We start from the raw sequence: 24,644 nt of genomic DNA, 5'->3' as shown, positions 1-24,644 counted from the left end.
CCTCTGTCGTCTCTCTTTTTATACCTTTACCCCCAACCCACCCTGGTCTCTGGCGTCCCAGCCTCCAGCTCCCTCGCCTCCAGCCTTTCTCTGGCGAAATTCCCTTTTCCTGTGTTCTCTGTTCTCTGCTAACTATCAGTCCTGCTTCTCAGAGCAGAGTCCTTCTGTCCCTCCACCCCTGCCTTCTGACCATCCTAGACTTTGGCACAACCTGGGCTGCCGAGTTCCCCTCCTCCTGACACCTCCCCCCTCCTTACCCCCCAGACCAGACTGGGCCTGCCCTCCACTGGAAAGCTTGAGGGCTGGAAGCTCAGGGCCCTCCATCGGGCATGGGAAGCCCTGCTCAGAGGACAGCTCCTCATCCTGCTTTGTTGTGTGAATAGGGCCGAATAAGTGGATGATTAAATGAGTGAGCAGATATGGCTTAGACACACGCTACTGTATAAAACAGCCAAGTCCTGAGGAATCCGATCCTGGAATCGGATCCACCGTGTATTTACTGAGCAGCAATCCCAGTGCAGGGCTCCACAGAGGTGACCCTGAAAGCACTGGCATTGGGAGAGAGGACCATGGGTTTGGATCTGGAGGCAGGACCTGTCTTCAGTGCTGGGTTACTTAATGCATGACTCAGGGCTATTCTCCCAGTCCAAAATGTGGAGGAGGATAAGACTGACCTCACAGGGCTGTGTGTGAAAGCTGAAACTCCATACATACATGACGGTTGATGTTAATATAACTGTTTACATGCAGCCATAAATTCTAAGCCTAGACTTCAGGGTCCCTGTGTGCAGTGACTGAGTTCACAGGCGCCTCTGTGGGCAACATACTCTCCGGAAGCAGCGCCAGGGCTAAGACTTGGTAAGTGGAAGGAAAAATGCAACTTCTCGTTTTCAAGTCCCACTGATGATCTACAGCGCCCCGGGTTTTCCTACCTCCTCCAGCCAGGACCCAGAGGCAGCACCCTAGGCTCCAGCTCTCCACCGGGAGTGGAGCGGGCGGAGCTGGCTAGCACCGGGGACCGGGAGGGGTGGGGGTGATTTGCATAGCGAGTGTGTCCGCGGACTAGGTGGACTTTCCTATTTGGGGACGCCTAGGCCGTTTCCTCTGTTGAACTCCTCTGCCAGAAATCTCTCAGTTAAAATCTCCATACCGGAATGCTCCGGGAACCTCCGGGGGCTACAGCCGCACCTGGCCAGGGGTGACCCTAGTCGTAGAGATAGAGAAGGGATCCCCTCAGGGGTATTTGCGCGGCAGCCCATGGACCCCTGGAAGGACTCTACCCTTTCTAACTGCACTGCCTCTCCCGGACAGGACGATGGTCCGCAGGATCAGAAGCCTCTAGGGGACAGCGCCCCCTTCCCGGCCGCGGGCGTCCCCTTCCCCGCCTGCAGCCTCAGGCGCTCTCGGTGCGCGGTTCCGGAGCAGAGTGCACGCAGTCAGGCACCAGGTGAGGAAGATGCTCGGGCGCCGGGGAGCGTAGAGTTGTCCAGAAGGATTCCAAAGTCCGACAGCAAGATGGAGAAAACGGCGAGGGCAGAGAGAATAGGTATTGCGGTTGTTGTCTACAGTAATAATTTCTGGCATTTCGTCGGAGAGAGCGCGAGAGCCTGGATTGTGCAGGACCTTGGCGTTAAACGCCGTGTTGCCAGCAGGGGCTCTGCCCAGACCGCGTGAGCTGTGAGCACGCAGGAACTCGGGCTCTTTCCCTCTCTCCCTTTCTTTATTTCTTCATTGATTTGCATCTACTCATTGATTCACCTGGGCAACTTTATGCAAACGCGCCCTGGTGCGGGCGGCGCTCAGGGGTGCTGGGTAGCTGTGACCCCGGCTGCCTCTCGGACCTTCGGTACCTGAGCTTCAAGGGTCCCCAAAGCCCGGGGCTCAGCAGGCTGAGCAAGAGGGGCCAGGACTGGAGTCCTCCGAGGCATCCCCATACCTGTCTGGCCAGCGCTGGGCCCAGGACCTGTCTGGCCAGTTGTTGGCAGAGGTTCATCTGTGGAGATAGTGAGGTGGATTCAGGGCAACTGTGCCAAGAAGGATTGAGATGTATAAGTCTGCAGTGCGGGGTCCTGCGGGTGCTTGGACCCACAGCGGGATGGGATGCGGGTTCCCGCATCTGTGGAGAGTAGAGCCAAGGGTTTCCCATGTGAAGATTCAGGGGGACAGTGGACCTGTCTGCTCACAGACTGCACCTTACTCTTGCGGTGTGTATTGTGTGAACTCTCCCCTCTCTCTCAAATGACTTTTTTCCATCTTTCCTTTTCTGTTTCCTTTCCTCCTTCCCTGCTTCGCTGCTCACCTCCTTCCCTTTCCAGTCCCCGCCCGGCTCCCTCCCCTTTCTCCTGCTTCCCCTCTCTCCTTCCTCCCCTCTCCTCTCTCTCCCCTCTCCCCTCCCTCCTGTCTTCCTTTAGGTCTGTAGTTCACTGAACAGTATTTACAGGAGCACAGGACATGAAGTCAGAAACGGTTGCTTCAAGTTACTAGTGATGTGATGATAGTTCATTCACCCAATCTCAGCCTCAGTTTCTTTGCCAGTAAAATGGGGATAATACAGGATTCCTGACATGGTGTTTTTGAAAGAACCTCAGGCATCTGGTCCCATCACTTCATGGCAGATAGATGGGGAAACAGTGGAAACAGTGGCTGGCTTTGTTTTTCTGGGCTCCAAAATCACTGCAGATGGTGATTGCAGCCATGAAATTAAAAGACGCTTACTCCTTGGAGGGAAAGTTATGACCAACCTAGACAGCATATTCAAAAGCAGAGACATCACTTTGCCAACAAAGGTCCATCTAGTCAAGGCTATGGTTTTCCCAGTGGTCATGTATGGATGTGACAGTTGGACTATAAAGAAAGCTGAGCGCCAAAGAATTGATGCTTTTGAACTGTGATGTTGGAGAAGACTCTTGAGAGTCCCTTGGACTGCAGGGAGATCCAACCAGTCCATCCTAAAGGCGATCAGTCCTGGGTGTTCATTGGAAGGACTGATGTTGAAGCTGAAACTCCAATACTTTGGCCACCTGATGCAAAGAGCTGACTCACTGGAAAAGACCCTGATGAGGGCAGGAGGAGAAGGGGACAACAGAGGATGAGACGGTTGGATGGCATCACTGACTAGATGGACATGGGTTTGGGTGGACTCCGGGAGTTGGTGATGGACAGGGAGGCCTGGTTCATGGGGTCCCAAAGAGTCAGACACGACTGAGCGACTGAACTGAATTGAATGTGCACCTTAAATAACTGTGAAATGTTATACAATAATGAATGGATGGGACCTTAAATATAGAATTAATAGGGTTTAGCCCACAAAACTTTCCCCTCAAGGAGCTTTCCTGATTCTATTCCCAACTGAAGAGTTTTGGTGATTCTAGAAGGAGAGAGAAGGGAGGGGGCACACATTCTTGCCTCGAGGCAGCAGCCCTGGCTCCTGACCCTGGACTCTGCTCAGGACCACATCTGGTTGGCCACACTGAGCTGGGGCTGCCACAGCTCCCAACCCTACCCTCTGTGGTTTTGTGCATGTGTCTTACCAGGGCTTTCTGTCCCTCACACCAGGCTGGAGGTCAAAATCATCATCACCAGGATGATCACCTTTGCTCACACAGATTTATCTTTGCCCCACTGACAGTCCTTGCAAAGGTCATTCCCAGCTCATCCTTGCCTCCATACAACCCTCTGTGAATTAGGCATCCCAGATGGTAGTATTAATTCCCAGATAAGGCAGGTGGCAGAGCAGAGACCTGAACACACATCTCTCATCCTCAGGTCTCTACTCCTCAGTTCTGGGGCTCCCCTGTGTCGGCTTCCGACTCAGATCAGAGCCCCACTCCAGACAGAAGTGCTTTTCACCAGCACTGATGGTTAGTGCCAATTCTGGTGCTTCTAATCAGAACATAAGTGCTTCTAACCCCTGCTTGTCTACCCTCTCCAGATGCATCACTTAAGTTCTACTGGACCTTTCCTCCTCAAAGGGCACTTGAAGTTCAAGGTAAGGTGAAAAGCAAATGGGTTAACCCTGTTGGCTACAGGGAAGATGCATGCTGGAGAGGCGGGAGACCTGGTCCAGGCCTGCTGGCTGCCTTCTCCTTCCTCCTGCCCCACCGCCCCCAGGCCTGACTTCCCTCTAAGAAACAGAGTTCCTCTTTCAGCCAACAGATATCTCTTCACAGTCAGAAGTTTAGGAGAAATTCATCACGTTCTTGGATTTAGAATAATTTGGGGGGATTAAACCAGACAGCAGAGATGTGTGATATACCTGGAGGGTTACCTGAGTGGACACAGGACACCTGGACAGACTTCCACAGCATCCTAGATGTGACAGCTGCTTTACAGGGCACTTGTGGGAGGTGGGAATAGGATTTTCAGATGACATTGCTCCTGAGTGTGGGTAGCAGAGACCCCTGGTAACATCAAAACCCTTGATGTTTGGATTCAAGAGTAGAGAAACCCCAGGGGTAGAGAAACTTGGGGTTTCCCAGATCAGACTCTCTGGTTACTACAGAATGCCCCTCTACATGTGTGTGTTTATCTCTGATCAGTCACATCTCTCAGTGAATAGGGGACAGATCCTGACTTAGAGCCAGAAGTCCAGTCCCATCTGGGCACATCTGAGCAACCTCTCAGCCAGCACACAGGGTGGAAAGCCTCGGAGGCCCAGGGAACCGCTGAGGGGCTGGCCTGTGTTGCGTGCGTACCCAAGACAGCGCCCAGGTAAGCAGTGCTCATCCTGGGATCTGTATTTGCCTCCTCCCTAGCACTGAGGGCCAGGAGAGTTCCATGTCAAGGACAGACATTTTCTACATTAATTTTCTCCTGCTCCACTCTGAACAATGATCAGATTTCCTTCTGTAAGGGAGCATGCGTGTAGAATGACTGCGCTGAAATGATCTTTATTTTTTTAAATGTTTATTTATTTGTGTGTGTGTGTGTGTGTGTGTGTGTGTGTGTGTTGGCTGCACAAGGTCTACACTGCAGCAAGCAGGGACCTTTAGTTGCAGTAGGCGAACTCTTAGTTGGGTCACATGGGATCTAGTTCCCTGACCAGGGATAGACTCCAGGCACCCTGCATTGGGAGCCTTAGCCACTGGACCACCAGGGAAAGTCCCTGAAATAATCTCTACTTGGTCAGAAGCTAAACTCTCAGACAAATTTAAATGGAAAACCAGCAAATGACAAGAAAAACTAACAACTGGTTCAAGGAGGTATGTTTCTATCTCTTCAACTCTACTGTCTCTTCTTTTCAAATGTCTCAGAGGAAGAAGAGAAACTGGCTAGGGGTCGCCTATAATTAATACAAAATGGGAAATATGTCTTTTCTGAGCCTCTGTGCACACATGTCAGGATAATGAGTGACACGGGGAGGCAGAACTGATAGCGATCTCATCACGGCGCACTCTGTCATCAGCCAGCAGTTCTGGTGTGAGAAAGCAAGGATACTTCTTAATTTGTTTGGCTCTAGGTGATCGCTTTACTGGGTGGGTTTCAAGCTACCATTATTTTATGTTTTGTTTTTTAATCAGGTGCTCATTGAGGTTCTGGCAACCCACTCCAGTGCTCTTGCCTGGAAAATCCCATGGACGGGGGAGCCTGGTGGGCTGCAGTCCATGGGGTTGCTACAAGTCAGACACGACTGAGAGACTTCACTTTCACTTTTCACTTTCATGCATTGGAGAAGGAGATGGCAACCCACTCCAGTGTTCTTGCCTGGAGAGTCCCAGGGACGGGGGAGCCTGGTGGGCTGCCGTCTATGGGGTCGCACAGAGTCGGACACGACTGAAGTGACTTAGCAGTAGCAGTAGCACTGAGGTTCAGTGTACCCACAGAGAAGTGCACAGATGTGCGTGCTGGCAGAGATTTCCCAGGGACCACACCTGCGTAAGCAGCGCTCACATCATGTAACAGAATGCTGCTCCCACTGCCACTAGCTTTGAAACTCCTTTAGGGCAGGGACTGGGTAAAAAAAAATCAGTTAATCCAATTTATCCAAGACAGGAAAACAGGAGAAAAGAAACAACAAACAAAAAAACATATGGGACAAATAGAAAACACAATAAGATGTTAGATTAAAACCCAACCATATCAATGATCACAATAAGCATTTATGACCAAGCTACTCCATTTAAAAGGCATCAATTGTCAGATTGGATAAAAAGAAGCAAGACTCAAACTGCATGGTGACTGTAAAGAAATCCACTTTAAACACAAATATACAGATGAATTAAAAGTAAAAGAATGGGAATTTTGGTTTCTAGTTTGCCATGCAAGGGGCTTAGAAGTTATCAGTCACATTCGTGTTGTTCACTCACTAAGTTATGTCCGACTCTTTGCGACCCCGTGGACTGCAGTGGGCCAGCTTACATGTCCTTCACTAACTCCCAGAGTTTGTGCAAATTCATGTCCACTGAGTCAGTAATGCCATCCAACCATCTGATCCTCTGCTGCCCGCTTCTCCTTTTGCCTTCAGTCTTTCCCAGCATCAGGGTCTTTTTCAGTGAGTCAGCTCTCTATATCAGGTGGCCAAAGTCCTTCCAATGAATATTCAGGGCTGATTTCCTCTAGGATTGACTGGTTTGATCTCCTTGCAGTCCAAAGGACTCTCAAGAGTCTTCTCCAACACCATAGTTCAAAAGCATCAATTCTTTGGCACTCAGCTTTCTTTATGGTCCACGTCTTACATCCGTACGTGACTACTGGAAAAACTAAAGCTTTGACTATACAGATCTTTATTGGCAAAGTGATAGCACTGCTTTTTTAATACACTGTCTAGATTTGTCATAGCTTTTCTTCCAAGGAGCAAGCATCTTTTAACTTCATAGCTACAGTCACCATCTGCCCAGGAGTGTAAAATCAGTCATTGTTTCCACTTTTCCCCCTTCTATTTGCCGTGAAGTGATGGGAGCAGATGCTGTGATCTTAGTTTTTTGAATGTTGAGTTTTAAACCAGCCAAGTCACATTCTAACAATACGAAAAAAAGATGAACAAACCAAAAATCAACAATCTTTTTAGACCCATCAGAGAATTTGGTCACAGGATGTGAGATAATAGAAAATATATACTGGTCTCTGCCTCTGGTTCCTGGCACAGAGTTCCCAAAGCCCTTGTAAATTCCTAAGTGATAAGAGCACTAGGGGCATCTTTTGTTCTATTGAGGTAACTCTGGGTGGGCATCTGGACAGGGGCTGGTCACCAGAAAGACCAAAGCATAATTAGAAGCTTGGAATTTTCAGCCCCACCCTCCATCCTCCTGAGAAGGGAAAGGGGCTGAAAATAGAGTTGACAATTGATCATGCCTACATGAAAAAACCTCCATAAAAATCCTAAAGTACAGTATTCAGAGAGCCTTCAAGATGGTGAACGCAGCCACATCAGGAGGGTGATGCGCCCCCAGCTTCAGGGGACAGAAGTTCCTGTGCTGGGGACCCTCCCAGACCTCTGACCTATGTATCTCTTCATCTGGCTGTTCATGTGTATCCTTTATCTCATCCTTTAATAAACTGGTAAGCATAAGGAAGAGTTTCCCTGAGTTCTTGCAATTTGATCATACCCAAGGAGGGGGGTATTGGAACCTCTGATCTGTAGTTTGTTGGTCAGAAGCAGGCGATAACCTGGGCTTGCAGCTGGGGTCTGAAGTGCAGCAGGGGGCCCCGGGGGGGGGGGCAGTCTTTTGAGACTGAATCCTTAACCTGTGCAGTTTGATGCTATCTCTGGGTAGATGGTGTCAGAAGTGAGTTAAATTGTAGAACACCCAGGTGGTATTGCAGAAAATTGCTTGGTGAAGAACCACACATTTGGTGACCAGAAATGAAGTGTTTTGTGTGAGTTAGTAAAGGAGAGTCATCGGGAAGAAACATACAGTAGGGAAGAACTGGTCTGTTTGCGTCCCCCACCCCCCGCCACATTCAGGAGACAAAAACTGAGGTTTTGTCCAAACACATGACAAACTGATGCTGCTGAGACTGGAGAGACATATAGATAGATATGGAAGAGTGGTAACTTACCAGAGGACAAACCCTGAGGATAGACCTCCTCAGGAAGCAGCACCAGATTCCTTTTTACCCAGTACATCATGTCTGGCTTTCAACAAAAAGTTTACAAATTATACTAAAGGGCAAAACACACAGTTTGAAAAGAAGGAGCAAGTATCAGAGTAAATTCAGATATGACAGGGATGTTGTGGTTATCAGACTGGGAATTTTAACTGTGATCAGTAATTCCTTGGTGGTCCAGTAGTTAGGATTCCTCACTTCCACTGAAAGGGCATAGGTGCAGTCCCCTGATCTGGGAACTAAGGCCCCACAAGCCTTGCGGTGTGGCCAAAAAACAGAGAAAAATCTCTATGATTAAATGTGCTAAAGGTCTAGTGGAAACACTAGACAACATTCAAGAACAGATGGGTAATATAAGCAGGGAGATGGGAATTCCAGGAAAGAGTAAAAAAGAGATGCTCAAAATCAAAACCACTGTCACAGAGGTGAAGAATGCCTTATGGGTTCATTTGTAGACTGCACACAGCTGAGCAAAGAGTCAGTGAGCTTGAGGACATGTCAATAAAAAGGCCCCAAACTGAAAAGCAAAGAGAAAAAAGAAAAAAGAAACAGTATATTCAAGAACGATGATTCAACTACAAAAGATGTGAAGTGTTAGTCACTCAGACATGTCTGACTCTTTGCAACCCCATGGACTGTAGCCTGCCAGGCTCCTCTGTCCATGGGATTTCCCAGGCAAGAATACAACAGTGGGTTTCCATTTCCTTTTTCAAGAGATCTTCCCAACCCAGGCTTCCATGCCCAAATGGACTAAGTTACACCTTGAGCAAAACTAATTCAACTATTCAAAACAAAAATCAAATGTAGTACCCATCACCTTTCCAGGATCAAGAAAGGGTTGGGCCTGGGAAGACACCATTCCAACGGCTACTTTATGAACGAATGACTTTGGTCAAGGTACTTAGAAACTCGGAGCCTCTTTCTTCAAGACAGGGAATGTAATACGGTGGCTCTTATGCTGTTGAGAGCAGAATCGCTTTTCTCAGGGACGGATATTTGGAACGGTCCTCTGGTTTGGAAGCCTGAGTACACTTGTCACCGCTCTGCTGGCACCGGCTCACACTGTGCGCTCATCTCAGGTTGGCAGCACCTCACCCCATCATGGCAGGATGTTGTAATCCCTCCAGGCTGAATTGCAACAACTTGCTCGACTCAGCCCACCAAGGAGACCCAGGGAGGGCAGGATCCCGGAGTCTGTCACCTGAGAAATCTGAGTCAATGTGACCACACCCGGCCTGCCTCAGGGCCCAGCCCACAGCTCACCTCCCAGTGGGAGTGCTGAGCCCTCCTGGGACTCTTATGTCTTCAGGATGATCTGGCCACACCTTCCTCTGCTGCACCCAGAGCTGGTCACCCACGAAGGGGTTCGGGAGCCCCCGGTGCCAGGGAGCTGGCTCTGCTGCCAGTACTTCCTCTTCTGAGGGGCCACCAGTGCCTTCCCATGACTGGGGTCCCCAGTTCGTGTGGTGATTTAGTTGCTAAAGTGAAGTGAAAGTGGTAAGTCACTCAATCGTGTCCGAACCTTTGCGACCCCATGGACTGACTATACAGTCCATGGAATTCTCCAGGACAGGATACTGGAGTGGGTAGCCTTTCCCTTCTCCAGATCTTCCCAACCCAGGGAATGAACTCAGGTCTCTCACATTGCAGGCAGATTTTTTACCAGCTGAGCCACCAGGGAAGCCTGATTTAGTTGCTAAGTTGTGTCCAACTCTTGCGACCCCGTGGACTGTAACCCGCCAGGCTCTTGTGTCCATGGGATTTCCTATAGGCAGCTCTTACGCTCATTTCTCCTCTTGGGCTTGGAGGAAGAGAGGAACTGCATTGAGGCTGTTCTCCAGGTGTTTCACTAAGTTCTTTTTTCATTTAATTCTACAACCACCACTGGAGGAAGGGAGCCTTGAGAATGGGGCCCTGAGAGGGGCCGTTTGAGCTCCCGGTGGCAAGGTGACAAGGAAGGCGTAGGGGTAAATGGGGAGAAGTTCATGATCAAGCCCTCAAGCTGGGTGTGGAGGTCTCAGACATAGGGGTTCTCGTATTGAGAATTGGAAGGAACTACCAAGCTGGGGCTGTGGCTACGGCAGTGCAGCCCTGATTAAGCATCTTCATCTTGGATACACTTCAGGCCTTCAGAGCATGGTCCCTGCTGTGGTCTCTTCATTTGCTTCTTCATTTAAGGGTCCTCCTGAACCTGCTGTGCACCAGGCACTGTCCTGGGCGCTCTAGGATTACAAAGATTAACTCTGCCTCCAGAGGCCCTCGACCTGAATGGGGAAAATGATACATCCCAAAGTTGTAACACAGGGCTTCCCAGGTGGCACTCGTGTAAAGAATCTGCCTGCCAACCCACTCCAGTATTCTTGCCTAGGAAATCCCATGGACAGAGGAGCCTGGCGGGCTACAGCCCATGGGGTCCCATGCAGCCCCTCACTAGGGAAAGCCCCAAGGATGAGGGAGAAGGGGTCTCTTCTGCCAGCCAAGGTGCTGGGCATTGCCCCTGAGTTCTCACACCTTCATTTCCCCCGGTTCTGAAGGCTGGATGGAATTGGGATCTGCCATTTTCTTAACAAATGTTTGTTAATAGGATTTTTTGCTTGTTTGTTTTTAATTATCTATTCATTTTGCTTTTGACTGTGCTGGGTCTTCGTGTAGGCTTTCTCTAGACTCCTTGAGCAGGGCTGCACTCTAGCTGTGATGCCGACTTCCTGCTGCAGGGGCTTGTCTTGCTGCAGAGGACTGGCTACAGAGTGTGGGCTCAGTAGTTGTGGCACACGGGTTTAGTTGCCCTGTGGCATGTGGCTCATGCAGTCTTCCCGAATCAGAGATCGAATCCATGTTCCCTGTGTTAGCAGGTGGATTCTTATCCACTGCACCAGCAGGGAAGTCCTGTTAATAGGCTTTTGTTCCATCTGGGTTCAAAGGGTGTCCCGGCTGTTAGGTGAAGTGAGGCTACCTGAAGGCCACCCCCTCTAGTTCTTCCACACCTGGCTCCCTCACCTGATGTGCAGGTGACAGGAGGGACAAGGGGAAGGGGAGGCTGAGATAGAAGCTGGGGTCTTTCTCACACTCCCCACTTACACAAAACACATTTTTGGATTACTCCATATGGAGGAATGTGGCTTCTCAGGTGGGATAGCGGTAAGGAATCCACCTGCCAATGCAGGAAATGCAGGTTCGATCCCTGGGTTGGGAAGATCCCCTGGAGGAGGAAATGGCAACCCACTCCAGTATTCATGCCCGGGAAATCCCACAGACGTAGGAGCCTGGTGGGCTACAGTCTCTGGGGTCACAGAGAGATACCACTGAGCACACACACATATGGAGGATGTGCATATAATTCTGCTTATTTATCACAGAGTTAAAAATGTTGTTAATAAGGGAGATTGTAGGAGAAAGTCACTCTTCAGGTTCAGGTCAAATGAGTCAGCAAAGAATTTCCCAAAGCTCACCACCCAACTTGATAACACCCGCATGAAAGCTGAGGAAGGTGCAGCACCATCAAGCCTGTGTAAACGCAGCCAGGTGTCAGGTATGGCCCAGAGTATGTCCCAGGGCACGGCAGCGCATTCTCAATGACACAAGTTGGTAGGTCTTGAGGGTGGGTGGACCCTGCCCTGAATTTGTTTCTTTGTCTTGAATTGGCCTGGGCTCAGCCTGAGGTTGGGGCTCAGTAGACGTTTTCAGAACTAATAAATGTCTTTCAGCAACCATGTACTTTTCTCTGAGGAAATGCGACATGGGACATACTAACAGAAAATTTAAGATGAAACTGATTACGAAATTCTTCCTTTGGTCAAATAACTCACTGTACTGTAGTTTTCCTTAAAAGTTGACTACTTATGCAGCGGTAAAGAATCCCTCCTGCAACGTAGGACACGTGGGTTTGATCCCTGGGTCTGGAAGATCTCCTGCAGAAGGAAATGGCAACCCACTCCAATATACTGGCCTGGAGAATCCCATGGACAGAGGAGCCTGGCGGGCTCCAGTCCATAAGGTCAGAGTCGGACACAATTTAGTGATTAAACAGCAGCACTTACGCAAAAGTTCAGCTCAGGTGGGAGGAAAGCACCCTGCAGCCACTCCTCGCTGGCAACCTAGATGCGCCCGTTCTACCTACCCTTTCCTACGCACCGCCTCTATCTGCATTCCTGCGCGGACCCCATCACGGCTTTGAGCATGACTTTTGAGTGTATTCAGGATTTCCTAACTGAAGAGCATATTTTCCTCAAGGAGTCTAGTCATCCTCTTTATTAGGGCATGATACTAATTTGCTCAGTAATAACTGAGCGCTATAAAACCTGATATCGGAGCATCCCATCTGACCTGGCCAGCTCCACAAGCCAGTGCAACAGGCTCCAAACTGCAGTGGCTGCAGAACCTGCGAGACAAACAGGGTGACGGCGGGGAATTTCTTACTCAAATCTAAGGAAGGCGCTGCTGGCCAGACCAGAGGCTGCGCTGGGCTGGGGCAGACGGCGCTGACACATTTCTCTGGGGTTGTTCCTAAAAAAGGCAGGTCCCAGCCTGTCCTGCCAGGGTCAGCCAGCAGGTGAATAGAGAAGACACAGGCGCTGTGGTATGACACAAATGCTCGTTTTGGTTTCATCTTTCAGTAGCGTGAGTATTTTCTACAAATTGGAAGGAATTCCATCTTTGTTTCATAGACTGGCAAACGGGTCTAAGGAAGCTGAGTTACTCACACAATATCCCACCAACCTCTTGACCACATTGGAAAAGAAAACCTATTGAGAATTTCTGACGTGCCGTGAACCCAAAAGTATTTTCCACAGTTTGTATAAACAATACTAACTTAACTGTAAAACTCTTTGCAGTTTGCCAGCTGCTTTCACATACATTCTCATTTAAAAGTAACCAGGGCATATGAAGAGCATCAGCCATAGAAACTCTTGCTAAGATCCCACATGTCGCATGGCCATGGCCACACACACACACACAAAATTTTTTTGCTAGGACAGGTGACATCACAAGGGTGAGGACTAAATAAAAAATTGTGGCTGTGTTGGCCAGGGAAGAGAAGGGACTGGAGCATCTCTGGTTCCCTGGGAGCAGCATCAACCTAGCGATAAAAATTATAAGAGGTCCTTTTATAAAATACAGTTTACCCATAAAACGGGATAACAATAATAGTTATTTTACTGGGTTGTTTGAAGACTAAACGAGTTGACTTATTTAAAGTGCTTGGAACAAGGCCGGGCACATAAGACCACATGTAGTAATAATTATTTTCTATTACAATTAACAGTAAAGGAAAGAAGGGCATTACCGACAACATTTAAGAACCCCTTAATGGCAGAAAGATTCTCCCGGGCACCTACATTCCCCCCCCCTGAAAATTGTAGGATGCCAAAGAAAGCATTGACAGCTACAGTATTAATATATTTTCACCTAGTGAGATAACCTAAGGCAAAAAACACAGCTCATATATTAACTTTTTAAAGTATCATACCTATGAAATTCAAGTGTCCAGAGAGCATGCACTTCATTGTTCTAAATTCCACCTTAGATCCAGAAAACTAAGTGACCTGAGAAAGAGATACTTCAGAAAAATGAAAGCCGAGCATTTCTAGAGAAAAATCAAAGATTCTGTGTCAAAGCAAATGGTCACACTGTCTGCTCTTTGCTGCGTGTGTGCCTTTTTCTCAGGCTGCCCTCTTGATTATTAAAATCATTTGGTTCTTTCTGTGGCCCATTCAAACAATCATCACAGTCTACAGGTGCTGTGCGAGTGACACTTAACTAGTCTCGCGATGTCACTGCCTTGGGTTTCCAACTCCGAGAGCTCCCTGCAGCCCCTCCCTCCTCTGCTCTTCCCACCAGCCCCTGAACCCGATGACTGGTGTGCCGCTCCCTGCTCCCTAAATGCCCATTCACTTCCTCCCCCTGCACACAATTCAGCATATTCTTCTGACTCCTCATTTTTATCGGTAAAGGAAGTTAAAGTAAATAAAAGGCAAAAAAAGAAACAAACCCACCCCAGTCTATATACATATAAAGATAATTATCTTTAGGTTTTCTACATGGCCACTCCCTTCTGAAACTCGTTTCATAACAAGACAAGACAAGCAGAGATATCTTGGGCATGTGCCTTCTGGGAAGAAAAGTGACTTTAAAAATCTTTGGTGCTTTATTATACCAGACCTTGCTTGGAATTCTGAACGCTGAGGGCAACAATAAACTCAGAAGCTAGACTTCATAAGAATGTTCCCTGTGGTATGTGTCTGTATACTTTTAAGCAGTTAGCATCATTCAGAGTCTTAGGAGACTAAAATCGAACATACTTCATGCACTTTTTCTGTTTTAAGAATCTCAAGGCCATGCTTCTTCATATATAATGTGTGACCCCAGGGGTTCAAGTCAAGGGCAGGAGCTCATCAGGTGGTGGTTGAGTTTTCATTCCTCTTATCCAGGAGCATAGCTACAAACCAGGTGGAAGGCCAGCCCGCGTGCCGCAGCCCCGTGTCTCCAGACAGGTCTGCGGGATGGGGAGCAGGCAGCCAGCAAGGGCTAAGAGGAAAACCGGGAACTGAAAATAAGAGGGGAGCAGGGATGAGGGAGTGCAAGGGTGAAAGGTCGCAGAAGAGAAGAAAGCAGAGGTCAAGAGAACAAAGAGAGCGGGAGAGAGGCAACCACACGCTGGACCGCAAAACCAGCTGCACTTGCCTTTTTCATTCTGTGTCCCAAAGAGGGTGTGACGGTGTCTGCAGTTTTCTGGGGAAACCCGCGTGTAGAGAGTTGAACCATCACACAGGCAGACACGCCAGGGTGTGTCGGGTCGGGTATAAACACAGGAGGTGACACCAGTTGGTGTGAGCAAGGCTGAAGGTATCTTTTACACTTTATGTAATATTCATTTATTTTATTAATATTATGGCAGTCTCAATCGTGATGAAATTAACCTCATAAACTTAAGAGTCTCATTCTTTTGTTTTGTTTTGTTTAGCGTACTGAGGATCTCTTGATGGTCAGAGGTGAAGAGGAGCCCTCTCCAGGGGATCTGTCCTCAGGGATATGTATCTGACCACCGACTCCCGCTGAGGAACCGCGAGAGGCCTCCTGTGAGAGCTGGGAAGTTAAACTGTGTCCACTGTCACCTCACTGCTTCCAATTTGTAGTCTTGGGGAAGAAGACCTCAAAATACATGGCTGTCACTGCTCAGTGGAAGAGAGAGCATTAAAGCAATTTCCCCATCACCACCAAACCAGACCAAAACAACTCTCTGATTTGGGAATGTAATCATATAAAACCGACTTGGCAAAAATGCGTGGGCTGGCTATGGAACAAAAAGAACTCTCGAATGCCTTTTAATCCTTTAATTAGACTAAGTGAGCACAGTTCATTGTTACTGAAGGAAACCAAGAGCAAATACAGACTGTGAGAGACACACACGTGTGTGTACACATAACGCTGTGCTCACATGAAGGTGAATAAATGTGCCAAAGGACTCAGAGTCCAGTAAGGAGTTTATTTGTGTGTGACAGCCATGATTTGGAACATTGAAAAGTTCTGGGAATAGGATTTGGGAAAACGCAGTGTGGGCGAGATGCGACAGGGGCCAGGCATGTTGGAGGCGGTGCGCACACGGCTCCCTGGGTGAACCCGCCTGACGCCCAGCCAGGGGAGTCTGTCCCGGCAGCGCCCTGACAGCAGAGGAGCTGGGAGGCGCTGCTCCAGAGAACTTATTTGGAACCTTTCTTCTTTTTCTTCTTTTTCACTGGTGTTTTATCTAGCTTACTATCCACTGCTGCCTCAACTTGCTTTGGTCCCTTTTCCTTTTCTTTCCTTTTTTTGGGCTTTGGCGGGGAGTCCTGGTCGTCGAGTGGACCCACGTGACCCTCTCCAGCCTCAGCAGGAGCTCCAGGATTCTCATCCCAGCAAGGGTCCCCCAGCTCACATTCCACTTGGTTTCTCTTCTTCTTGGCCTTAGGTTGGATGTCGTTTTCCACATTTTTATCTTTTGCCTCTTTCTTTCTTTTCTTCCCCCTTTTCCTTTCCACTGGGGTCTCTGAAGCCTCCGGCCCTGCAGCCATGCCTTGAGCTTTGCTCTTCCGCTCCGCCATGCGCCTGGCAAAGTACTCGTGGATGGTGAAGGCACTGGTGGTCGTGGTGGAGGTGTCAGTCTCCTCCGTGGCAGACGGGCTGGGGTGGGCCTGGGGTGGGGAAGAGTGAAAAACGGTTATTTATCAGCTAATTATGTTTCACCACATCTAGGAAGCCTCTGCCCGGAGCCCCACACACTTGCCAGCCCAGAGACCTAGCTAGGGGACCAGGTCTCCTCTTGTTTCCTCTTCCTTGCTGGCCAGAGCTGAGCTGCGCAACACGGAACAAGGTGGCCAGATGCACCGGCTGAGGACTCTACAGGGTGGGAGGCTGGACCGGAAGATGCTAACTTCACAAGGTAGACGGCAAGTCACCCAGACAGAATTCTGAATGAACAGCTCCTGCGCAACAACATGAAAATTGGCAACAAAAGTCCTAGAGGCTCAGAAACAAAGACCCTGAAAGCCTGGAGCTTTGTGGTGTCATCAAGACACCTCCTTCGGCTTGCTGTGGATTCACAGGCTTTTGTGCCCTGACCCACAAGCTTAGAAACCGTGTATATGTAAACCCCAGATGTGCCAACCTGGACCTTGGTGTGTCCAGGGCACCTTCTTTTCCCTCCAAAGGCAAAGCATGGCCCTCTGGCAGCCGCTCGGGGGAGGAGGCGCCAGGGCTGGGAGACGGGAGACGTCCCCTCCCACCCCTCGACTCTGCCATGACCTAGACACTCCTGGCTGTGTCCGTCCTGCTTCTAAATGGAGGAATTACTCACTCATAACCACCAGGATTAACTGCGGTTTACATTTTAATTTTAAATAAATATACTCCCGGTTGTAAAGCTTAAGAAGAGGAAAAAAAAAACCCTAACCTAATAGGTTGGGAGAAAAAATGAAATGCTGGTATCACACCATATAGGTTGTGGCTGGCTGGCAGTAAGGAGGTGAAAAAGTGTGTGTAGAAAAGGAAGCACCTTCGAGTGGAAGAATATAAGGACTGTGTTTTAAGTAAAGTCAGTGTCTGGAATAATTTTGCCCACAGTCTTTTAAAGTAATCAAGCCATTAAGCAACTAAGCTAAACTTAGGTTTTCATAATTACCTGGGTTCTTCCTTCATATTCACTTATTCGCACAGGAAGAGATTGGTTGTCCGACCCTTTCCAGGCTGGGAAACAGTTTTCTAAATAAATCCATTTCCAATTGGAGTCCACAAATTATTCTGAGCTTGGTGGGCAAAACTCTGCTCACGCAGCTAACTTTATTACAACCAACACATATAAGTGAACTACATATTCTCCTGTTACAGCACCACTCCAGACCCAGCCCAGAGGCCTCCAGCCTGAAGCTTTGGCCGGCTCAGCATTACTGCAGTGGGCAGTGGGGCTTTGAATGGCCATTGGCCTGGATAGCTGTCACCAAAGATACCTTACCAACAACATCAAACTTCTCCGATCAACACAAACCTAATTTTACTCAGGGCTAAAACCACAAAATCATGTAGTCAGTTTTTTAAACTTCAAAAGGGAAAATGTAGAACACCTTTTACAAGGTGGAACAAACCAACTGACCTTTTTAAATGTTATCTATCAGTATTCAATTTTGCCTGGAAGCCCATGAAGTAATTTTGAGGAAAATTTAAAAATAGCTGCACAGAAGCCAAAAACAAGGTCACTTTGTCTTTTGGTTCCTCAAATATTGAAAAAGATCTGAAGTTTTGCAGAACAGGATGAAAAATCTTAAGACTCTCTTGATCCCAGCCAATCCCAGTCTCATGGACAAGAAAGGTCAAGCCTTCCATGAAGTGAGGGCACACAGCACACACAGCAAGCCTGTATGAAGGTGGCCTGTTTACATAAAACAGGGCTCATGTAGCTTCACAGTATTAGAGGAGTTTATCCTATGTGGGCCAACTCCTCTGGAGCGTCTCTGTGTCTTAGACGCTCAAATGCAAGTCATATCCTATGGCTCCTTACCTTGTTCACCCATTTATTAGCTTCTGAATTCCTGCTTTTAACAGTTAAATCACAGGAACTAATTACTGGTATTAATCACACTTTTAGTTACTAGAAAATACAAGATCGTTTTTGAGTCACTTGTTGAATTCAGCGGGCCTTTCTAGTCCCAGAAAATAACTCTGCTCATAATCAACTCCTATGGTGATAAGGGTTTTGATAATCACGGGCCACTGCACACCAAGCTCAGCAGGGCATGGAGACAAGCCTGAGAGGTGCCAGCACCCAAATGCTATTGATCCCAAGGAGAGTACGGGCAAGACAATGACTTTCGGGGAGAGCTGGGGAATGCCAGGGGCAGCCTCCCACACTCCAAGAGTGTATGTGATTTAAAAACCATGGAAACAAAGGAGGGACAGGTTGCAAATCTGAATGCTGTAGGAGCAAGGAAGGCCCTGGTCTCGTATTTTATGCTTTTACAAATCTGACACCCAATTTTACTGCAGTGATTACAATTCTTGTTTCTATAGTCTCAGCCACAAATGTGAAAAATGTGCACTTCTTCAAGAAAACATACTTTTCATATCTGGTCGCTTCTTCCAAGTAAGTAAGTACTGAGAAACGCACTAGATACTTTTTAGTACTGAAATAGAATCCACTCGCTTCTTCCCAGGTTTCCACTAAACACATAAAGCAACCTCAAAAAGTAAATTCTGTAATACCACATGTGACTTACACTACTTCATAAACCTTGAGAATCCCAATTTGCTAGCAGTGTTCTAAAAATGAGTAAAGTAAGTTTACAAATAACTGGAAAACTTCCTGTTCCATACAAAATACTAGCAAGGGAGGTCTGGCTAACTAATGATTTTACCAAATATTTGACTTAACCTCAGGGATTTAGGAAACCTCTTCTTTTAAAATTCCAATTCCTGCTATTAACTAATGGAGGGCCTTAGATAAATCCCATAACTTCTCTGGGTCTCAGTTACTAAGCAAGTCAAATAAGTAGATTAGCTTCAACTTGAAAGTCTAAACGTTACTGAACTCTGAAATGATATTTGGAGCAGCCATTCCTCTGTGACACCGAGAGCAGAGGAGGAGAGTGAGGCAGGACAAGCAAGGAGCAGGATGAGCTCGGCTCAGGGAGGACTAGCACCCCGACTGCCAAATCAAGATGGAGAGGTGCTAGCAATGCACTTACAAGTCTGTGCACAGAAAAATATTTTATACTAACCACCTGTATAAAAATATTTTACACCAACCATCTGCCAGAGAGCAGATCTAGTAATACCACTTAGGGGAGCAGAAGGGGCCAAATACTATTTGCACTGAATAATTTGTAAGAATACATTTAAAAGAATTGACACTATATATTAGAAGCTAAAATCAATAAAAGCAAGAAACTGGGGTTGACTATTAACTGGAATATGAATCTATTTTAAGTTTACTTCCTGGAAATCATTCCAATGTTTCTAAAAAAGGTGGTAAGAAGCTGTAACTTTAAAAATAACAATCCTATTTTGTACTTAAGGTTTTGTTTTTCTTTAATTATTATTATTTATTTATTTATTTGGCCACATCTTGTCTTAGTTGTAGGCTTCCCAGGTGGCGCTAGTGGTAAAGAACCCACCTGCCAACGTAGGTAGACATAAGACATGTGGGTTTAATCCCTGGGTCAGGAAGATCCCCTGGAAGAGGGCATGGCAACCCACTCCAGGATTCTTGCCTGGAGAATCCCATGGACTGAGGAGCCTGGCAGGCTGCAGTCCATAGGGTCGCACAGAGTTGGACACGACTGAAGCAACTTAGCATGCACAGTCTTAATAGAGGCATGCAAAGTGTTAGTTACAGCATGTGGGATCTAGTTCCCTGACCGGGGATCAAACGTGGGCCCCCTGCATTGGGAGTGTGAAATCCCATGGACAGAGGAGACTGGCGGGCTACAGTCCATAGGGTCACCAAGAGTCAGACACAACCGGGCAACTGAGCACACACACATACCACAGTCATCTCAGGTGCCTGAAAGATGCCTGTCACCTTTTCTGAAAAGAGGTTGTTCTTTGCTTTTGTTAGGTGCTCTCTCTAGAGGCTGGGCAGCTCAATGCGCCACGTACTCAAAGCTCCCCTGGGTTCCGTGTCCTCCGTGCCACTCAAACATACCTAATCAGATGGAATAACAGCGAAAGGGCCAAATAAAGCGGCTTCTCTTTATTACTCTCAGAAGACTGCTGTTAGTAGCGTTTGAGGCAGGGAAATAACAGTCTGGATGGAGAATTTAGAGAGACGTCATGGCAGATGCACCTTAAACCTAAAATCTTACCACTTGTGATAAGCTTACAGTGCAGGATGAAGTTGAAAGGCAAAACTTAGCAACCTAGCCTTTCTCATGTGTCACTGCTGATCTTAAGTTACAAGATGACTGAAGCCTTTTGATTTCCATGCCAAGACACAGAGATCAGGGTGTGATAGTAATCCTTCAGTGAGCTTTTCTCACTGAAAGGAAAGGCAGACACCAGAGCTCCAGGGTGATAGACTCTGCAGTGGGGGCATTAGCTCTGAGTGCTGTGGCTTGTGATGAACAGAAGCTCACTTCCGCCCTGGCCTGTCGTCAGCTTGCGCTGGATCAGTCTGGGAAGAGTTAAGAGAGCTTGGCAAGTGAGGAGTTCGAAAGAACACTTGGCATATTTTCTAAGCTTTCCAGCGGGACAGTTCTGACAAACACAAATTAATTATGTCTTGATGTCATCATGGGAGGTAGAAATTGCACCCATCCACTTAGGACAGTGATGAATTCAGGTCAGAAGCGATTTCATGTCCCATCAAGAGGAGGGCAGAGCTGAGGTGAGGGCGGTGCCTGACTGTGGGGGCATGAAACGCTTTGCTGACAGACGGAGCAGAGGACGCTGCTGGGGTCATCCACTGTGTTCACTGCAATGGTCTGCAGACCCTCGATATGCAGCCGTGGCCATCACTTCCTTAAAGATCAAGTACAAAAGCACCTCCCCCTAGAAGCTGGTCCTTTGGGGAACAACCTCTCTTCTTTACTACCTGTGACTAGCAATTCGTTACTTTTACCTTCTGGTCTTAAACAGTCTGTTTTCTAAGCATCTTCCTATGGAAACTTTAAGTTCCCTGAAGGCAGGAACCATTCCTCTTTCATTTGTAGCACAGCCTCTCAAGAGCAAACACGTGGTGAGGGTTCCAGGAAAGCACAACAGACACCAACCCCGGGCAGATCGAGGCTGGGAAGCACTCCCACCACCCCTACTGCATTAGCTCTGTGTTTGTGGGCTCAGATTCCCCCACAAGCCAGGCAGGGCTAATGACTAGAAGGTGCGTGGAAGAGTGGGAAGGAGAGAGCTGGCATTTTGAGGTGGCTGTTCTTCCTACAGGATGAAGCCATGCTCCTCTAATCAGATGCCACCTTGCCTCTTGGGGCACTACTACAGGTACATCCCAGAGCCTTTTTAATGTGATCAGCCGATTACTCCCTGTGGTCCTGAGTGATGCACAGCTCTGCCAAATGATCCATTTGTGTCTCCTCTGGTCTGTTATTCCACTTGTTATCACGCCACCTTCCAGAAGATTAGGCATTAATAAATCAGCAAAATGAGGTGGTGTGTAGTAGGGGAATTGTCACACGCATGATGTGTCGTGAGCTGAACACAAGCAATAAAATAACCTGTATGGGTTAACCGTTCTTGCCATCAAAAGAAGAGGGTGGAAAGCAAGAGAGTTCTAGGGTACATCAGAGGCAAAGGTAGGAGACGTTCTGAGAAGACAGTTGGGTCAAGCTCCACTAGAAGCCCCACCTTGGCAGCAGGGTGTTAAGGTGCAGCCTGCAGGCTGTCTTGAGCTATCACACAACTGGCGAAGCTGCTGACTGCAGGCAGTCATCCAGATGGTTTGTCTCCAAAGGTTAAGCTCAGAAGTGGTCAACACGCTGGTTAGAAAACACGGATGGTGCGACTCTGTTGACCCCTCTTCTCTTGCCTTCTATGGTGTCTTTTTGGTTTCCACATGATTGAAAACAGTGTTTCATTGACAAAGAGCTATTTCTGCACTCACAAGAAGTTTACTCAAGTGTGAAATCTTGCATGTTTTGTTTTTGTTTTTTCAAGATTATCATTTACTCACATCTGGAGTTAGGCTAAACATACAAAGTCTCAGGAAATAACCAGCCTTGTGGAATCTGCCCGGAAGACATAATCACTTTCAGGTGGGCAAGTATCCTAAGAGTTAAAAACAAATACCAGACTCTACTGAACAGAGGGAAGGTTTGATTTGAAGAGGGGTTAAAAATAAAAAAGCACAACGGGACTAGAATTATGCAGTACCTCTTAACTTTATGTGTGTGTGTGTAATGTGTACCTGCTCATGCATACAGGTTCTAGGAATCCAGGGCCTGTGCAGGGGTTCCAGGAGGGCCCGAGTTCTCTCTCTTTTTTTTTGCCACAGCACGCAGCATGCAACATACAGACCTCAGTTCCCCAACCAGAGATCAAACCAGTGCCCCTCGCCCCCACATTGGAAGTGCAGAGTCTTAAGCACTGGACCACCAGGGAAGTCTCCGGGAGGGCTCTGTCTAGAACAGGGCAAGCAGAGAACAGCCCAAGGGCCAAATCTGACCGCTGTAGATCTTTGCACACCTCACAAGCTAAGAATGCTTTTTACATTATAAATAGTTCGGGGGGAAAATTATCAAAGGAAGACTATTTCATGACATGTGAAAATTATGTGAATTTCAAACTTAAATAAAGTTTTTAATTCCATCAGAAAAAAAAAAAAAGTGGAAATGTGTTTTTTCTCCAGTATATAAGTAAACTAAGTAACTAAGCTAAGTAAATACCTGCTGAATGAATGGATACACTGATTGTGAAATATAATCTGCTATTTGGAAATGTTAGATGCATGTGAAGTACACACACACACACACACACACACCCCGAGTTGGAGGGCTTTGGGTTTTGATGAAGTTCTAATCTCAGTCTCTTGCTACTTTACTGAATTATACTGGTGAGTGCTAGAGAGGACTGCTATTTGCCATGTGATTTCTGGCAGACAGGGAAGTTTGGTTATGAAGTGATCTACGTTAAAGAGAACTCACAACCCCCTGTAACCTCTCTAATGTTAAAACGCTGGAACACTGCCTGGAACCTACAGACTCAGAGAAATGAACTGGACATCTCAGAGAAGATAATGGGAACTGGAAGGGACAAAATACCTTGCTTTTCCCTGGACAACAGCAGAGAAATACAAATAATGCCAAATTCTTCATAGGAAGGTCAGTGCTAACAAAGCTGTTCATTTTGTTTTTCCACTTGCCTCATCAGCTGCTCAAATGACCACTTATTAAGAAAAGTCAATATAAACATATTTTAAAAGGATGGTTCTCTATGACAACAACTCCTCTCAAGTAACTGACATCAGATCTCCCGATAAGAGTCATGCAGCCTCTGGGGAAAGAAGAAAGGAGCAGGTTTCCAGCCTCCCTGAAAGGTCTCAAGGCTTGGAAAGTTGCAGCGATCCGTGTGGCAACAGCTCACAACACACTGGCCGTTACAAGATAAACGAGGCTCCTCCAAAGCTAGAAATGATCAATGTGACATAGGTACCAACTGCTTTGAATGAAGCCTAAAAATAATCCAAGTTGACTGTATTTAATAATTCTAGGTCAACTGGTTCCATTCCCTGCTCTCTGGAGGCAGGACAAATAGCTTTGATAAGCGGTTGCAGGCTAGTGCCGGGACCTCCAAAAGCAGACGCAGTGGCTAACAAAGGGTCTGTCTCTTCCTTCTTTACTCCACTGACTTGAAAATTGCTTAAGAATCATAATAACTCAAATTTAGGCCTCTTATTATAGAAAGCATAGCATCTTTTGAAGATGTTAGAGAATCTAGTATTTTGAAACAAGGAATAGAATATGAACAGTTATTTGGAAGAGTCACCATTATTAAGAAGAGAAAGATAAATTAATTTAGGTGAACAAAGTTATTATTAAGTCCTCTCCCTCTGTTCTTGTGTACTATATAAAGTTAATTATTATATAGACATCTTTTTAAATTTTTTATTGGAGTAGAGTTGATTTGCAGTGTTATGTTAGTTTCTGATGTACAGTGAAGTCAGTTTTATCTGTGTGTGTGTATCCACTGTTTTTTAGATTTTCTTCCCATATAGGTTATTACAGAGTACTAAATAAAGTTTCCTGTGCTATACCGTAGGTTATTATTATCTATTTTAAATATAGTAGTATGTATATATCATTCCCAATCTCCCAATTTATCCCTTCCACCCCGTAACCACAAATTTGTTTTCTATTATCTGTGATTCAACTTCTGTTTTGCAAATGAGTTCACGTGTACCATTTCTTTAGATTCCACATATAAGTGATGTCATACTTGTCTTTCTCTGATTTACTTCACTCGGTATGACAATCTCTACTATAGACCTTTTTTTAATTGACCAGAAATTAAAATAGCAAATAAAAATATTTCTAAAATACTTCAAGGAGTAAATTTGGAAGGGCAAAATAATTCTGTGTTTAAAGGATATTTAAGGTGCCTCAGTGGTAAAGAATCTTCCTGCCAAT

The 24,644-nt window shown here is 46.9% G+C and overlaps 1 protein-coding gene and 1 long non-coding RNA gene across 5 annotated transcripts in view; one reads left to right on the top strand and one right to left on the bottom strand.

Annotated features, from left to right (window-relative positions):
* The first annotated feature begins 12 nt into the window (after window positions 1-12).
* LOC123332748 lies at window positions 13-15,308 on the top strand. Its single transcript, XR_006549741.2, has 5 exons — window positions 13-858; window positions 1,312-1,447; window positions 3,932-3,988; window positions 4,552-4,710; window positions 15,008-15,308. It is a non-coding gene; the product is annotated as an uncharacterized LOC123332748 (long non-coding RNA).
* Window positions 15,309-15,509: 201 nt separating this feature from the next.
* PINX1 (PIN2 (TERF1) interacting telomerase inhibitor 1) overlaps window positions 15,510-24,644 on the bottom strand; it is a 62,776-nt gene continuing 53,641 nt past the window's right edge. For all 4 annotated transcript variants that reach the window (XM_025281350.3, XM_006064318.4, XM_044939706.2 and 1 more), the window contains one exon: window positions 15,510-16,214. In XM_025281350.3, the coding sequence (XP_025137135.1) occupies window positions 15,791-16,214 (424 nt within the window). In that variant the 3' untranslated portion in view covers window positions 15,510-15,790. The remainder of the gene's footprint in view (window positions 16,215-24,644) is intronic.

This window comes from Bubalus bubalis, chromosome 3 (assembly GCF_019923935.1).
Source record: "Bubalus bubalis isolate 160015118507 breed Murrah chromosome 3, NDDB_SH_1, whole genome shotgun sequence".
NCBI classification, from domain to species: domain Eukaryota; kingdom Metazoa; phylum Chordata; class Mammalia; order Artiodactyla; family Bovidae; genus Bubalus; species Bubalus bubalis.
The sequence above is the reverse complement of the archived record's forward strand: the minus strand, read 5'-3'. Positions and strand labels throughout refer to the sequence as shown.